At 43.4% G+C, this 18,300-nt stretch overlaps 1 protein-coding gene across 2 annotated transcripts in view; it reads left to right on the top strand.

Moving 5' to 3' along the window:
- Positions 1–18,300, top strand: part of LOC148025430 (C2H2 and C2HC zinc fingers superfamily protein) — a 115,002-nt gene that overhangs the window by 37,173 nt on the left and 59,529 nt on the right. For both annotated transcript variants that reach the window (XR_015693095.1, XM_087692558.1), the window contains exons 5-7: positions 3,063–3,095; positions 11,430–11,508; positions 11,592–11,644. Coding sequence is in view for 1 of the 2 variants with exons in the window: in XM_087692558.1 (XP_087548684.1) it covers positions 3,063–3,095; positions 11,430–11,508; positions 11,592–11,644 (165 nt within the window). In the remaining variant the exon portion in view is untranslated. The remainder of the gene's footprint in view (positions 1–3,062; positions 3,096–11,429; positions 11,509–11,591; positions 11,645–18,300) is intronic.

Genomic DNA, 18,300 nt, shown 5'->3' with positions numbered 1-18,300 from the left:
AGCAAGAGTTGGAGGCTATAGAGCGAAATGGTACTTGGGATCTTGTGCCATGGCTTGTTAATAGGAAGGTGATTGGAGTCAAGTGGGTCTTTAAGACTAGATACCACAGTGATGGCGCTCTGGATAACCACAAGATGCAGTTAGTTGCTAAAAGATTTGCGCAGCGGATAGGGATGGATTTCCATGATACCTTTGCTCCTGCGGCTCGGATTCTATTATTAGGGCCATTTTTGCATTAGTCAGCCATAGGAGATCGCTAGTTTATCAGCTAGATGTGAAGTCTACCTTCATCAGTGGAGATCTAAAGGAGGAGATCTATGTTGAGCAACTACTGGTTTTTCCTCATCCGATGGCAAATTTTATAGGTTGAAGAAGGCCCTTTATGGCCTCAAACATGCTTGGAACGAGAAGATAGACTCGTTCCTCCAAGGGAAGTTAGGGTATTGGTGTTTCATTGCCAATCCCCAATTGCACATCCACACATCAGCTGGATGGTACACTTTGTTCGTGCTTTACATGGACGATCTCATTTTGATAGGTAACCATGTCCAGAAGGTCAAGCGGTCAAAGGAGGCACTACATGAGATGCTTGAGATGACGAATATGGGACTTCTCCAATTCTTTTTAGGTCATGGGATCTGGTAGAACTTGAGGGGGGTTTCATCTCTCAGCAGTGGTATGTGTAAGAGCTTTTGACAACCTTTGAGATGGAGGGTTTTGAGCCTATTTCTATTCCCATGGATTGGAATTGGAAGTCTACAATCCGTGCAGATTCACTAGCGGAAAATGCTACCTGCTTTAGGTAGTTGATTGGGTCATTTATATGCTCCTAAACACTTGGATTAATTTGTGCTTTGCTGTTGGTTTGCTTGCAAGTTTATGAGTGAACCCAAGCTAGTTCATTGGTAGGTTGCTATGAGGATTTTGCAATTCTTGAAGGGGATTCTCTACCTTGGCACTCATTATTCAGCAGGTACATAGATACAGTCGTGGTTTTGGCCTTGGTTCTTCATGGTCGATAGATTCAGACTAGGTTGGAGATGTTGACCATAGGAGGTCAACGATATGATATTGCTTTACTTTGGGTGCATGTGCTATCTTGTGGAGTAGTAAGTAGTCGTCCATAATTGTCTTGTCATCTATAGAGGTGGAGTATAGAGCAGCATCTTCTACCACACGTGAGACAGTGTGGCTTTGCAAGTTACTAGGAGAGCGTGGTTGCCCTTATACAGGTCCTACTACATTTCGTTGCGACAATGAGAGTTGCATTGCTTTGGCATGACACCTTGTGTTCCATGCTAGGTCAAAGCACATCGAGATATATTACCATTTCATTCGGGAGAAACTCTTGGATGAGACTATTGAAGTGGTATATTGCAAGATAGAGGATAACTTGGTGAATTTGTTTATGAAGGCTCTTGATCAGACTGCTCTTTGATAACACTCTAGATCCGTGACCCTCTCTTCTCTTTCTTTCTCTCTCTTCTCTTTCTCTCTCTCTCTCCCCCCTCTTTGGTGTTCTGTTCTTTCGTTTAGTTGTGTTATACGCCCAAACGCTGAAGTTGTCGCTGTCTAGCTTCTGATCTTGGGGAAGTGCAAGTGAATGTAGACCTTGTGGTCCATTAGGGCCTTGCACTTCTCAGCGTCCCCATTTGACTCCAAGAACGCAGATAGCTAGGTCCTCGCTCAATCACTAAGTCTCCTTCATTGACAAAGGTGATGAAAATTCAAGATTTGCTCCAAAAGCTGAAAATGCAGGCTTCTCAGCACTTTTCCTGCTGGTTCTAGCAAAATCAGGTCTGCACACCTCCTCTTGACACCATGCAGGTCCAAGCAGCCCTCCCGATTAGCAAACACAGCACTCCTTCCACTGATGAGGCACATTTACTCTAGCTGTAGCCTGATGCAGAACCCTCCTGCTCCCAGTTGTATGCTGAAAACACAGCTCCTGCAGATTTGTCCACTTTGCTACAGCCCTTCATGCCTCTGATACATGTCAGAGTGCAGTGGTGCAGAAGTGGATGCACAGGCTGAGACCAACAGCGAAACACAGAAAAGAGAGAGAGAGAGATGAATGTTGTAGACAAAAATCAGAAGCAGATTATGTACAAGAGTGAGTATTGGATGTATCATGCTGAGAAGACGTCACAACTCTCACTGACGGAATGTATACAACCATGAAAGCTTGCAGCCTATAAATAGGCAGTTACACCAGCCAGCTGAAAATGGTGGACCTGCTGCACAAAAAATGTGCTGACCTGCCTGCCTGTTTTTCTGGCCCATGCTGCCCATGCTGCCCGTCTGACCTGCTGCTTTTCTGTGCTACTCATATAACTGCCCAAGTGTGCTTGGGTCTGCCGCTGCCTGAACTTGTGCACCACCTCCCCGTACAGGAGAGGACCCTCTAACAGTCTAAAATGGTGGACTCTGAAAGTGTCCAAAACTCAAAAGTGGAAGAGCTTCTGATGTCCCCACTAAATGATAGGGCTCATATACAAGAGATGACCATTCGGAGAACACAAACGATTAGAATCCTCAAACTTAGACACTGCTGTTGATAATCCATAGTATTTGGCCTTTAGATGGCAACCAGTCAGTGTTCTGTGTGTTGGTGTATATCTTTTCCTTTGATGAATATGTATGAACAGAGAGTATCTCCTTTTTTAACCAACGGACAAATGTTCTGCTAAAGGAGCCTGTATTTGTCAAATGCAAAAGGGATAGCTTTTGAAAGATTTAGTTCGCTGCATAAGGCTCACCACTAGTCTTGTTTAAAGTCTTTTGAAGAACTACAGATGCTAGCTAAGTCCAATTTGTGCTGTAAGCCTTCTGCATTAATTCTTGATTTGTTTTGTGATAAACAGTTTTGAATTTTCACAAGAATTTAAGCATATCATTGATATTTATGGCAGATTGCTCTTCCCCCCCCCACAAAACACACACACACACACACACACACACACACACAAAAGGAGCCAAAAAACAACTCCCCCCCTTCTTTCTATGATTTCGTTCAAGTTGTGATTAAACTTGGGATTTGGACTTTTTATGCTTTGTGGCAGGTTGTGACACAAGTTGCGCCCCTGAGTCAACAGGTTAGTATATAACATGGCATCTCCTTGAGACTAGCTAAGAGAGTTGGACTTGCATGGCAAGTTTGTAATTTTCATGCACTTAATGTCTGGACTTTTGACTCTTTTTGAGGTAAATTGGCAGGAGTGATCCTTATCTAATGTCTCTCTGTAGGTATCTATATTCAGTATAGTAAGCCAAAACCTCCTTCCAATTCTAATTCTTACTGCTAAAATGTGTGAGGACCTGGGTTTACTGGGGAAAAAGTGTAATTATCTGCAGGTCCGCCAAGAGAAGTCATCTCTGCTTGCAATCAATTCTAGGTCAACCTGTAAGATTCTGTGCTATATTTTTAGTGTAAGATTACTTGATGTTGAAAAGTATCCACTCATTGTCTCCGAAATTCAAAAGATGCATGTACTCCGACAAGCATAGGAAAATATTGTTTAGCATTCTTGTATGTTTAGGTGGTAGTTTTCATTTAATGCTCCGTGAACCACTGATGCAGTGCTGTTAGTCTGGAACAATGGGTGCAACCCAATCCAACAATACAGGCATATGCTCAACTTGATTAGAGGAGTTACAGCAGCTGTTGTTCCAAGAACTTGAGATCTTATTCACAATCTGCTTGCTTCCTACAGATCCTAAAGTCGTAGTATATACCATATTGCATGACATTGGATGATAAGAAACTTCCGCTTGTTGTAGAGATGTTTAGTGTAGTGAAAAACATGAATTTGAGGATTAATAGATGAGAGAACTCCGTGCTCAATGTGAGAAAGAGAGAGAGACAATGTGGAAAGTAGAATGAAGTGCAGTTGTTGATTTGATTGCTAGCAGCTATATATATACATGGTACATTAAATGAGGTAGGTGAGTTTCTTCTCTAAAATACCTGAGATATTTACAAAAGAGGATAACTATGGGATCCTTTTGTCCACATGTTTGCCTATCCTTATCTTATCCAGACTTTTATCCTAACATCCTCCCTCAAAAGGATTCCATAGGAAATTTAATTGAATACAACTGCAAAGACAAAAATAAGAGAGTACCACTGAACATGATTTACATCCATCTAGAATATTTTCCCCTCCCTGTGAGAGCATACAAAGGATTTGCATTGCAATTTTGTGCTTCAAGTGGAGAACTGATTTGGTGAGGAAATCAGTAGTATTATCATTGGATGGTGGATATTCAAGGGTGATATGGGAATTTTCTATTAATTCACATACAAAATGATATCTCATATCAATATGGCGGAGTTTGAGACTTAATTTAGTGACCTTGAACCACATAGATATATGCTTTGTTATCGGTGAAGATAGGAATTTGTTGAGGCTGATATCCTCCAAGAGTTTCTTAAGGTAAATAACTTCTTGGGCGGTCATGCCGCATGCCACATATTCGGTTTCCGTAGTAGAAAGTGCCATTGAGTGTTGCTGTTTGGTCTTCCATGAGATAGGACCACCTGCCAGAGTAAGAATAAAACTTGTGAGAGATCTTTGGGCAGCAAGATCACCACCCCAATTTGCATCTAAATATGCCTTTAAAAGAAAGTCATTGATGTCTTTAGTAAAACATAGCCCCACATGAGACATGGCCTTGAGGTATCTCAAGACACTCTTCAGCTGCTTCCAATGTTCGTAAGTGGGTTGATGTATGGCCTTGGAAAGAATACGTCCTGAATAAGATGAGTTTGGATGAATACAAGTAATTAGATACCTGAGATATCCAAGTGCTTCCATATAGGGAATAGTTTCCATTTCATAGGCATGTACATTTGAAGAGAATGAGATGAAGACGAAGTGAGTTGGAGTTTTTGGGCAAGAGGAGTGACCATGGGGTTATAATCGAGCATGGAATAACGTGAGAGAATTGACATAATGTAGGTGTGTTGATGCATTTTTATGGATGTGGTTGTTCGATTTCAATGTCAATACAATAATGCATAGGAACATAATCTGTTATAGCAAATTGGGAAGATATAATGGATTTGGCCTTGGACATTGCATGATGAGAGGTAGTGAGGATAGGGATGTCATCAACATAGAGACCTAGGATAATGCTTGTGTTGCCTTTAAGGAGAATATAGATGTTATGATCAATATTTAGCTTCTAAAGCCATGGTGTAGTAAGTGAGTATGAATGCAAGTTTACTATTGCCTTGGTGCTTGTTTCAAGCCATCGAGAGCTTTATGCAATAGACAAATATGGATAGGAAATTTGAGATTGACAAAGTTTGGAAGTTGGGACATATAGATTTGTTTTTCTAAGCGACCATGTAAGAAGGTAGTTTTGACATCGACATGATGTAGAATTAATTTGAAATGAGCAGCCATGGAAGCTAATATCCATAAGGAATTCATAGATAGTATGGGAGAGAATGGACTTTCGTAGTGGAGGCCTTCAATATCCTCGAAAACAAGCTACAAGTCGAGCTTTGTACTCGTCAATAGTGCCATTTGGTTTGAGCTTTTTACGAAGCACCCATTTGCAGTTGATTGCTGATTCTCTAGGAGGAAGTGGGACCAATGTCTAGGTATGGTTTTGAAGAAGAGCCTCGTATTCTTTGAGCATTGCAGCTTGCCACACTGAGAGGCTTCATGGCTCTGAAGTGCTTGACTGATGGAAGGGCAATTGGGTGGCTTAGGAATGCTGTTTGGTCATAGACAGTATGAAAGAGAATGTACTTTTGTAGTGGCCTTTAATATCTTTGAAAACACGAGCTACAAGTTGAGCTTTATACTTGTTAATAGTGCCATCCGGTTTGAGCTTTTTACGAAGCACCCATTTGGCGTTGATTGCTGATTCTCTAGGAGGACGTGGGACCAATGTCTAGGTATGGTTTTGAAGAAGAGCCTTTTATTTTTTGAGCATTGCAGCTTGCCACTGAGAGGCTTCATGACTCTGGAGTGCTTGACTAATAGAAGGGCACTTGGGTGGCTCATGAATGTTATTTGGAGGTGGATGTTGAGCTTGTACAATGGCAATGTTGGCTTGGATATGAAGGTCATTCAAGCTCTTGTAACATGGATTTGGTAGTGGAGATGACGTCATCATTGTCTGAGTTGGAAGAGCCGAAGAGAGTAATGGGCATGGAATGGAAAATTGGAGATGGAGGTTGAAGGGTAGTTATAATGAGAGCAGTAGGAGGGGAGTTGCTAGAAGTGGAAGACATTGCAGCTATTCAGGTAAACCTTCAAAGAGTGGGAATGGAATTTGAGTGTGCTTTTCTTGTGGGATTTGCTATGGGAAGCTTATCAGGGGATAAGAGAGAAGATTGCTGAGGAGCTGATGCAATTGTGAGTAGACTAAAGTATTCTGGATTTGTGGTAGTAGTTTGGGCTTTTAGAGGTGCAGTGATGGTAGCATGGGGCAGGTGAGATGGATATAGCTGTGAGGAGGCAGTTGGAGAGCTTGGATTGCGTGATTCAGATGGATGAGTGTCAAGAAGATTGCTAGGGTTTGCACTGAGGACACACAGAGTGTACGACCACGACAGAAACACAAAGACACAGAGGGCAAAACTCAAACCCTAAATGCAAAACTCAAAACTCAAACCCTAAACGCAAAACTCAAAACTCAAACACGAAAACTCAAACACAAAAACTCAAACACAAATAGAAGAAGGGAGAGAGAGAACACAACTCTGAAGTGAATGAATGCTGTAAATGAATGTAAGAGTGTACAGTGTGCTCAAGGGCACAGCAATGCCGGAGTGTGACGTCCACCGAAGACGGATCCCAAGTCTGTGACCACCAGTTGGAGTGTAGGAGTGCTGAATAGTGAATGGCAGCAGCAGACTGGTAAACGCAGTAGTGTACCACCGATCGGGGGACTGGAAACTGTGCACAGTCTGCTGTAAATAGCAGGCCAAAACAGTGTCTGAGAGTGTCAGGGCCTGCAATGCTGAAAACGCAGGTTGGCTGACCCTGGAGATGATGGATAGCAGGCTGAACAGCAGTCTGTGACAGTTTGGAGCGGTCGCCAGCAACTGAGAGCTGTCGCCTATAGCAATGGATAGGCTGAAGATGATGTGGCTGTAGTCGATGATGGCTGGACAGTAGATGGAGGCGGGCTGCAGGCTGGAAACTGGGCGGCAACAGCAGCAGAGGGTGTGTGGGCTGGTGTAACCTACAAAACAAGGATGATGGCTGAATGGGGGCAGCCTGTTTATTTATAGATGTGGAAGGGCGTCCCAAAAATTAGGGTTTCCACTAAACTTTCTTTAACCGCTCCCCGTTTTAGGGTTTCCACTGAACTCTCTCGAACCGCTCCCGGTTTTAGGGTTTCAAGGTTTTACTCTAAAAGAGCATTTTTAGTGTGTTTTGGGACTGTTTAAGAGGCTAATCAGCAAGTAATGCATATTTTAGCTCAACAATGAGGAGCTTTATTAGTTGCTGGAGAAGGAGTTATGGCGTTGGTTACCTATGTGGAGAGTTGATGAGGTAGATTGGGAGGCATATTGTGCTCGCTAGAATCTAGCGTATGCTTAGAGGGTAGCATGGAAGGTGGAATTGTTGTAGCAGGTGAGTTATTGAGTGGAGCAAGCGTGATTGGCACTAAAGACTGCGTTGAGTATGGTGCCAGATGGCTTTGGGTTGAGTAAGGTGTGAGCTAGAGGGGAGCTTTTAGGATCTAGTGAAGGTAAAATAATTCATTTTGTTTGGTTTTAGGGCTTGTCCACATGTGGCAAGTGGTGAGGAAGCTTTTGACTGGATAAGTGATAGTTGCATAATTGGGAATGTTCAAGGGAAGTAACAGGAAGAGATGATTGTGTGGCAGTGGATATAGTGGACCCGGACCCATCATGAGATTTTCCAAGTGATAAATGCGAAGATGTGGTGGCAAATGGGGCAATTGGATAAAGGGTAAGGGATTGAGTTTGTGTGATGGTGGAACATTTTGGGAAGAGACGAGCTCACTAAATATGGCCCTTCCACCATAAGGGAATACCTTGTTGTCTGGGTTATAAAACCGATAAGCTTTGTGACCATAGGGCTCACCATATCCCGTAAAGATAAGTTGTGTGGCTCGTGGAGAGAATTTAGACTTGTGATCCGTGTTGACAAGAAAAGCAATGCATCCAAATACCTTCAAATGTGATAGGTCAAGAGGGTGGCCAAACCATAGTTCACAGGGAGTGTGATTGTGTAGAGAGGTAGAGTACAACTTGTTTTGAAGATATGTTGTTATAGCCTTTGCTTTCTCCCAATATTCTTTTCCAAGACATGTTAGTGATAGCATAGCTCTTGCAACATTTAGTAGAGTACAGTTTTTATGTTCAGCAACTTCATTTTGTTGTGGATGATACAACTTGGTAAGCTCATGTTGAATGCCAAAAGCTTTGCAATAGTCTTCGAACTCATTTGATGTGTACTCTCCTCCATTGTATGTCCGAAGAGCTTTGAGTCATAACTCGTGCTTATTTTCAACAGCTTCTTTGTATTCTTGGAACTTGAAAAAGACTTGTGACTTTCTAGTGAGAAAATATACCACAATATATCTAGAGTAATCATTAATGAGTACCATGAGGTATTTTACTCCTGTGAGAGAAACGGGATTGATAGGACCACAAATATCGGAGTGTACTAATCGAAGGGGTTGAGGTGTAATGGAGTAGGATTTGGAGTAAGAAAGATGTCTGGCTTTGCTGAGAGCACGAGCTTGACAAAATGGAAGTTGATAGAGAGAAGGTGGAATGCCAAGGACAAGTTTCTCAAGGATAAGTTGTTGGAGAACATGTTGAGAGGCATGACCAAGTCGAAAGTGCCATAGAAGAGCATGTTGTGGCGTATTGGTGAGTGAGGTGGAGTTAGCAGAAGCATTTGCAGAGGGTTGGAGAAGTGAATAGCCAAGTGTGTAAAGCCGACCTAGTTTTGGACAAGTGACCGTGAGAGAAGGTGAAAGTAGCTGCAAGATGCATTGGCCTTTTAGAAGTGAGCAATGAGAGAAGATTGAGAAGTGAGCTCACTAATGCTTAAAATATTTTTCTTAAGATTGGGACCATAGTAGACTTTATGTACCTTGATTATGTGATTGAAGGGAGGCTCCACTTGAATGGTGCCATAGCCTTGAGCTTGGTGGATGTTGTTGTCCCCCATGCCAACACCGAGTGGAGTGGATATCTTTGTGAAATTGACTAAACATTCTTTATGAAAAGTTATGTGATGAGTAGCTCTAGAGTCTAGGAACCGGGTATATTCTTCTTTGGGGTTTGAATGAGGTACCCGGACACTTGTGGCTAGATTGATGATGGTTTTTGGTTGATCTTTTGTGTCATAATTGCCAATGCTAACCAAATGAGCTTGCCTCTTTGAGTGATGTTTGTTGAATCTAGTTTTTCACCGACAGTCCTTTTCTATATGACCTTGTCGTTTGCAGACATTAGATATGAGATGATAGTGAGGATTTCTTGAGATGGATAAGGATTGGAATGACTGATGAGAGTTGGGCTTGTAATGAGGATTACAAAGGATTCCTTTGAAGTTAGACCGAGGAGAAAACTTGGGCTTTTGGTGAAGCGAGTGAGCTCTTTTATGAAGATATTTTGGGTTGTAGGCAATTACAGCTAGGGCTTTGAAATCTTGAGTAGAAGAAGTGGAAAGAGTATCTCTCATGACTTGCTCTTGCTTAATTCTATTGATTAGAGGCTGAAACTTGAGTTTATTAGTGGAGCTTTTAGTGGTAGTAAGAGCTCTCTAGGATAGAGGCAAAGAGGAGAGGAGAAACACAACTTGTAGTTCTTCAGAGATGACTAAACTAGATATTATGGTTTCATCTAACAGGGATTGCCACTGTTCTGAGAATTTCGTGGCAAAGTGATCTTCATGCATAGTGGCAGTAGATAGTTTTTTGATCATGGTCATTTGATAAACAATATCTGTGTGCTCATAGGTATTATTGAAGAAATCCCAAATACCTTTTGTGGTGGGTATTGTTCTTACTAGTTGTACTTGCCAATCTCCACAATGGACAAGTATCTCCATTCTTGCAGTTGCATCTCTTTGCATCCAATCTTCCTTGTCTGCTCCTTCTTGTTAAGTGTGATTTTCCTTGCCATTGATAATATTTTAGAGGTTGGCTTGAGATAGGTGGTAGAGTTCCATCCTTAGCTTCCAGACTTGATAGTTAGGGCCATTGAGTTTGTCAATCTTGATGTGTTGGTTGTAAGAGGTAGTGGCATTGATGAGAGCCGTTGGAAGAATTAGAGTAAAGGAGGATTAATGATTTGTGATTGAGAGGAAGATATGATAAGCTAGAGAACTTGGACATGGGGCTCTGATACCATGTAGTGAAAAATAGGGATTAGAGGATTAGTAGATGAGAGGATACTGTGCACAATGTGAGAAAGAGATAGAGACAATGTGGAAAGTAGAATGAATTGCAGTTGTTGATTTCATTGCTAGTAGCTGTATATATACATGCTACATATGAGATAGGTGAGCTTCTACTCTAAAATATCTGAGATATTTACAAAAGAGGATAACTATGGGATCCTTTTGTCCACATGTTTGCCTATCCTTATCTTATCTAGACTTTTATCCTAACATTTAGTTTATAGATGATATGTACTTGCATGTACTAAAATGTACCATGAACCCACTTTAACCAATTTGAAAAAATAAGGATTTTGATCAAATGCCAAATGCAACAGGGTCTCCAACAATTTTAGTGTTTGTTTTGTAAATGTGGCAACTTAAGCTTTTGAAATGAGGCAGTAATTACATACAAATATGCCTGCTCACATGCATATTGTCCATCAGTGTAAATTTGTCCACCACACACATTACAGATGTAAGTGCCACAATTTTCATCCAATTTAAGATGAATCTCTTAATTGAGCTGTAGAAGTGGCTTTGAACAACACGGATTGCCCTTGTGCTATTTGAGGCTGTTTGAAATAATGGCTGGTGGGATCTAAATGATTGACAAAATTTTCATAGTACAAATTTGCAAGAACATTGGTTAATGAGCTTTTACTATACCCCACTGGGGAGATTCACTGGTCTTGTTCAGCTGCAATTATCTTTTTCAGGAATGATCACCTTCTGTTCAGTTTTGTATGAAATTGTTAACAACATGCCGTGTTCCTTTAACCTAGCCTGGCTTCAAATAATTTGCACACAGATAAATCATCTTATGTTTGTACATGTGGATTCTTCTCAAAGAAAGCATTTGGACACAAAGGAGTGAGAAAAGTTAAGGTTATGTTGTGACAGGGGACATTCTTTGCTTTTGACTGTATGCCTGGTGGCAATGGCAGCTGATGCCGTTGCCTTGTCTTATGGATAAAATCATGTGAAAGGAGAATCTGGGTAACAGATTGCATTTATGTAGACTTATTTGTTTTGCAGGCAGGTTATTACTGCAGTGTGTGTGAATGCGTTGTAAAGGATTCTGCAAATTATTTGGACCATATCAATGGAAAAAAACGTATGTGTTTGACATTTGCTTGTATCACCTATTATGGCTTCGATATATATATATTGTTAAGTCAAATATGCCTCTCTTTGCAGACCAACGAGCACTGGGAATGTCCATGCGGGTTGAAAGAGCCACTTTGAAACAGGTATTGGGATATTTTATTGACTGCATGTCATTGCGTTCTAATGCATCTGTATAGTTCTTTTCAGTGTATTTATAAGGCTGTCACTTAGGAATTTTGGGCTTGTATGATTTCACACATGATTGTGCATCTTATCCAATTGAAGAGTCATAGAGTTGCAGAACTTACGGATTGAAATGGTTAGCAGTGAGGGTGGTGCATACCAACTGGGGTGAACGACTGATGAATAGAACTATCGATAGGATTTGACGTGTAGTTGGGTGAATACTAGCAAGAATAAGCTGGTTAGTGAAAGCCAGACAAGAATGCGCTTATTCAATGTGGAAAGATAGAGCTGCTTGAATTTTGATTCTGAAATTAAAAGATTGATTTGTTGACAGTTAGAGTGATGCATGTGGGTATAAGTTTGAGGGCTAAAATGTATGAAAAAATGTTGATGGGAAGTGGTCATGTGGTTTGTAAATCTAGTGTGAGGTTGACATACATATATTTCATCATGCAAATCACCATTCAAAAAATGCAGTTTTAATGTCCAATTGATGTACATTGAGACCATTATGAGTTCCTAGTGCTCAAATGCTTCGAGTTGTCCTCAAGGGAAAGTGGGGGCAAAGGTCTTGTCAAAGTCAATGCCCTTCTCATGAGCATAACCCTTTATCACAAGTCTAACCTTATAGTGATTAACACTATCATTTGAATTATGGATTGACTTGTAAATGCATTTGGTACCAATGGCCTTTTGGCTAGGAGGCAAGTTAGGCAATAACTAAGTGCCATCCTTGATAATAGAATTATGCTTAGATTCCACAGAAGCCATCCAGTTCTTTGAATTTTGTGTCTCTTTAAAAGTAACAAGTTCATCCTCATCACACATACTAGAAGCAACCATTGCATAACAATCTAATGCATAAATTACACTATGAGAGCTAGAACAAGTATGACAAGACAAAGATACACCAATATACTATCATAAAATGTTTGTACTAGCATTTTGGCATAGTCCCTACACTTCTCAATCTTGTCTCTCTCAAGAAGAAATGCATCATTCACATCTGTACGAGAAATATGCTGATCTATGGAGTTGTTAGAAATTGGAATATGTAGACAAATGGGCTCGTTTGGTGCTCTACATTTGATTGCCACCATTGAAAAGGGGCAGCACAATGTTACATCTGTCCTATGACACATTTGTCTCCTTGGTACATGTAAGTAAAGGCTACGTATACCTTCCACAAAGATGGCATCATGATTGACCAAAATACGCTTAGGGGATGATATAATAATGTGTATCCATTGCTTTCAAAATTGTAATCAACAAAGATGCATTTAACAGCCTTGTCATCTAATTTTTCATGATGTTTGCATAAGTATCAATGCTGCATAAGCCATGTAACCAAACAAAATATAAGTGAGCAATGGGTGGTCCAAGCCTCATATGGCGTGATAGATTGCAATGCTTTGGTGGGATATCTGCTTAGCATATAAGTTGCATAAATAACAACCTTAAGCCAAAAACCATGTGGCAAAGCTTGACTTTTGAAATACATCGTGCCTTAACTTTTTGTTAAGGTGCATATGGTATTGTAAAATGGTGTTTTATCCCATATTTAGTGAGAAATGTATTAAACTCTTTGGATATATACTCTATCTGTTTGGATCAAAATGGAAAGGCCCACTCTATATCTTGACAAAATTCTAGCTATATATATGAATCATTTAAAGTATAAGAACACCTTGGACTTAGCTTTCAAACGTTACACTCATGTATGCCTAGAGTAATCTTTTATAAAAGTCACAAAGTATAGGTAAGTGACCGGATGGCAAAGAGGTGACCGTTGTGGGTCTAATCTTTGGGTTAGACAGAGTGGTTAAGCTGGTAGCAACTCCAGGCACATTGCATCGAGTTGCGGAGTAAGGGAGTTATCAAGGGCTCCTATTTTGGGATCTGAGGGCAGCGGCCTCGGTCTGACGGTAAAGGGAATGTTCCGTGGCTGACTAGTGGAGGCTCATATGGTAGAACAGTCAAGCCGACCCAATCGTCTTTGCGAGCTATAAAAGCTAAACCCCTTCACAACCATCCATTATCTATCTTTCACCTAGTCAGAATTGTTCCAGCTAGCCTTAAGCTCTTCACCTATCTTCTATCTAGATCGCCATCTAAGCTTCACAGTGGAAGCACATGGTGTCAGAGTGCAGCGGTGCGGAAGCGTAGAACTGAGAGAGAGAGAACGCAGAGAGAGAAGGGAGAGAAAGAGACAGTGGACGATGAAGATCTGCTGTATATAGAATGCTGAATACAAAGATATACATGGGCGCAGTGCGCTGGACTGCGTGTCTCCACCTCGACGATGCGACCTGCTGTCCACCTCGAAGTCTGCTGCAGTCTGCACTGTCTGCTGTCTGAAATCTGTGAACAGAGACAGAAATCTGCACGGCACCGGTCTGTAATCTGCGACAGAGTAGAGTGTCAGACTGCTGGAAGTGTCGGCAATATATAGCCAGAACCAGCAAGGAAATAGGGCGCCAATAATGCCCAGTCGGCTGCATTAAAAGCAGCCGACAGCCTGCAGTGGGTCGGACTGCCACGTGGCAGTCCGACTATGCAGTCCGACTGCACACAGTCCGACTGCACCAGGCTGACTCCTGCCTGGCTGTGATCTCGAACACCCCCTCTCAAAGCCGGGGCAAGGCAGAAGCCTGAGGGATCTGGAATGTTGCCGAAGTAAAGCCTGAGGAAGCGCCTTCGTAAACAAATCCGCAAGATTGTCCTCCGTCTTGCAATATTTCACAGTGATGGTCTCATCCAGAAGCTTTTCTCGGATGAAGTGGTACTGAATCTCAATGTGCTTCGTCCGGGCATGAAAAACAGGGTTCCTTGCCAAGGCAATGCAACTCTCATTGTCACATCGCAGCAATGTAGGACGAGTCTGGGGGCACCCAAGCTCCTCCAACAATCTCCGAAGCCACACAACCTCGCATGTGGTGGAAGACGCGGCCCGATACTCCGCCTCAGTAGACGAAAGGGCTACCGTGGGTTGCTTCTTGCTACTCCATGAAATAACACCTGCACCCAAAGTAAAGCAGTAACCTGTTGTAGACCGCCTGTGGTTCACGTCACCGGCCCAATCCGAGTCGCTCCAATCTGCAAGTACAAGATCTGACCCATCTGTCCCTGCGGGGTAATGAATCCCTAAATCAGACGTCCCCCTCAGATACCGAAGTATCCTCTGAGCAGCCTGCCAATGCACCGTCTTAGGTTCACTCATGAACCCTGCCAAGAACCCAACAGCAAAACATAGATCAACCCTGGTGTTGAGAAGCCAAATCAAGGACCCTATCAACTGTCGATAGCGGGACGCATCCGCCAAAGGAGAAGCTGAATGGGAAGTGGCCTTCCAGTTCGGATCCATAGGAGTAGAGAGGGCCCGACAATCGTCCATCTCAAAAGACACCAAGAGCTCCTGTACATATCTCTGTTGGGAGAGAAAGATCTCCCTCTGAGACTGATAAATCTCATGGCCTAAAAAGAAATGGAGTAGCCCCAAATCCGTCATCTCGAACGTTTGATGTAAAGCTGACTTTGTCTCCTGGACCTGCTGTGCATCATCACCTGTGACAATCAAATCATCAACATATAATACAAACAGCACACAACCATCCTCTGAAGTGTGAACATACAACTGTGGATCGGCCTTGGACCGCCGATATCCCAACTGAGACTGGAGGAACGAATCAATCTTCTCGTTCCAAGCTCGCGGGGCCTGCTTGAGGCCATATAGGGCCTTCTTCAACCTGTAGACTTTCCCATCTGAAGAACCAAAGCCAGGAGGCTGCTCAACGTAGATCTCCTCCTTCAAATCACCATTCAGGAAGGCCGACTTCACATCCAACTGATAAACAGGCCATCTCCTATGGCCAGCCAAAGCAAGAACAGCTCTAATGGTTGCCATACGAGCTGTGGGGGCAAAGGTGTCATGACAGTCAATCCCTGGGCGCTGGGCAAAACCCTTAGCAACAAGGCGAGCCTTGTGCTTATCCAAAGTACCATCATTGAGATATTTGGTCTTGAAGACCCACTTGACTCCAATCACCTTCTTCTTCGGGGGGCGTGGCACAAGTGACCAAGTATCATTCCTCTCAATAGCCTCCAACTCAGCTTCCATAGCTTTCTTCCATGGGGCGGATTGTAAAGCCTCCTTCACGGAGGTGGGCTCTCGATCCTGCATAACACGGGACATCAAACAATAATTGGAGCAAACAAGCTCCGAAGAATGTGCCTGGTGCCTCCGTGACCGCCGCGGACCATCCTGCGGTCCCCACTCCTCAGGAACCCCTTCGATCCCTGAATCACGGAGTGTGTCACGGGCCCAGCGAGGAGGAGGTCGAACCTCCCCTCGTCGTTCTCCATCAGCAGAAGACTCTGGAATATCCACCGGTGGTAACTCCTCAGAGGTGTCCGGTGGAACAGTAGACTCTGTGTCAGAAACAGAATCATAATCAAAAGGCACGAGCTCCAGTGGAACTGTAGAAGGAGCCCAACTCTCCCCTGGATCTCCAAGAACGGGGTGCTCCTCACCCGTTGAAGAAGCCGGAACCTCCACAAACTGCACATCACGGCTAGTGTACACATCCCGCTTGACGGGATCATACAGTCGGTAGCCTTGGGACTGGGAGCTGTAGCCAACAAATACCTGTTTTCGGGAAGCCGCTTCAAATTTATCACGGTGAGCCTTGGGAATGTGAACATAGGCATCACACCCAAAGACTCGAAAGTAAGAAACATTTGGCTTTGTCCCAAAATAAGCCTCAAATGGAGTCATTCCTTCCACGGCCGAAGTAGGGGATCGATTAAGAATGTGGACTGCAGTAGCCACAGCCTCGGTCCACAGAACCTGAGGGGTTTGTCGGTGCTCCATCATGGTGCGCGCCATCTCGATCACACTGCGGTTCTTCCGTTCTAGAATACCATTTTCTTGAGGAGTATTGGTATTGGCAAACTCCTGGTGAATTCCTCTATCTGCACAAAATCGAGCAAATTCATTAGACACAAATTCACCTCCCTTGTCGGATCGCAAGGTCTTCAACTTCCGGCCTGATCGGTTCTCCTCAAAGAGAAGCCAATCCTTGAAGTGCGAGAAAGCTTCTGACTTTAGTGCCAAAAAATAGGCCCATGTCATCCTGCTATAGTCATCCACGATCAACATGAAGTACGGGCTCCCACGCAGGGACTCATTCCTAATAGGGCCACATAGATCCGTAGATACTAGCTCCATCGGTGAAGTAGACCGCCGCGAAGCTGTGTGGGGAATGGCATCCCTATGCTGTTTCCCTCGTATGCAGGAGACACATGGCTGCTGGCTCACCACTATATCCGGCAACCCTCGAACAAGCTGTCCACGTGACGCCCTCCGAAGATAGTCATAGTTCAGGTGACCAAACCGAGCATGCCATAACTCAGACTGTGACTGTGAGGTAAGAAGAAGAGTAGAGAGGGCAGTGGAAGACTTCAGTTTGTAAATGCCGTTCTCCTCATATCCAGATGATAGAACCTTCCTCGATTCACGATCAAGGACTCGCACAGTACAACTGTCAAACTCCACCAAAAGACCAAGGGAGCAAATCTTATGAACTGAAAGGAGATGGTATCCTAATCCTGGTACATGCAAAACCTCTGAGGTATGGGTGCCACCTCGTCCCCGGAATAAGCTACATCCTACCCCGACCTGCAATAGAAACTGAAGAGCTGTCTCCAATGAGAACCTGCCCACGCGAAGGTCGCAGCTGGGCAACACCATCTGATGAAGGAGTCATGTGCCGTGAGGCACCACTATCAACAATCCACTCTCGAGCTTGGGGAGCCGTCATCGCAGCATCAGAAGCATTCGGTGAAGCGTCCTCAATGACAACTAGATGTAGAAATGCAGCTGATGAGGGTGTAGCCACCGCTCCAGAATCCTTGGTATCCTTCTTCTTGGTGTCCTTCGAGTCTTTGTCAGGGCAATCCTTCTTCCAATGGCCAGTCTTTGCACAAATATGACATGTGGAGTCTTTGTCCTTGTCCTTCTCCTTGTCCTTCTTGGACTTGTTATCCCCCTTCTTCTTCTTTTGGTCCTTCCCCTTCTTCTGAGAGGCTTGACCTGTCAACGCCTCCGTCCTGGAAGCATTCTGTCCCTTTAACTGTTCCTCTTGGTCCAAGACCATAGGAACCAACTCTTCCCAGCGAAGAGTAGACTCTCGCCGCGAAGCAATAAGGGCAGAGTAAAATGTACCGAATCGTGGCGGCAACTGGGACGAGTGTAATCGCCATGTCTTCGGAGGAAATTGGCTTCCCCGCATTCTGAACCTGCATCTGTAGCTGCCTTAGCTTGTTAATGTGTTCCCTTAGCGAAGAAGACTTATTGACGGACAAGGTCCGCATCTGTACCTCCAAAGAAACCCTCTTCATCAGGGTCATCCGATTGTACATTTGATCAAGCTCCAGCCATATCTCACGAGCCACCGTCAAGTGCTCGATGTGAGCGATCACGGCTGTAGTGCATGATAGAAAGAGAAACGATCGAATCCTGGCATTTAGTTTGTCCCAATGAGACTGGGCCCTGGCCAACTCTGTACGAGCATCGGAAGAGAGTTTGGACTCATCTCTTACCGAAGGCCGGTCA

Source organism: Lygodium microphyllum, chromosome 14 (genome assembly GCF_053477565.2).
Source record: "Lygodium microphyllum isolate KBCC chromosome 14, Lygodium_microphyllum_v1.1.10, whole genome shotgun sequence".
NCBI lineage: Eukaryota > Viridiplantae > Streptophyta > Polypodiopsida > Schizaeales > Lygodiaceae > Lygodium > Lygodium microphyllum.
The sequence above is the reverse complement of the archived record's forward strand: the minus strand, read 5'-3'. Positions and strand labels throughout refer to the sequence as shown.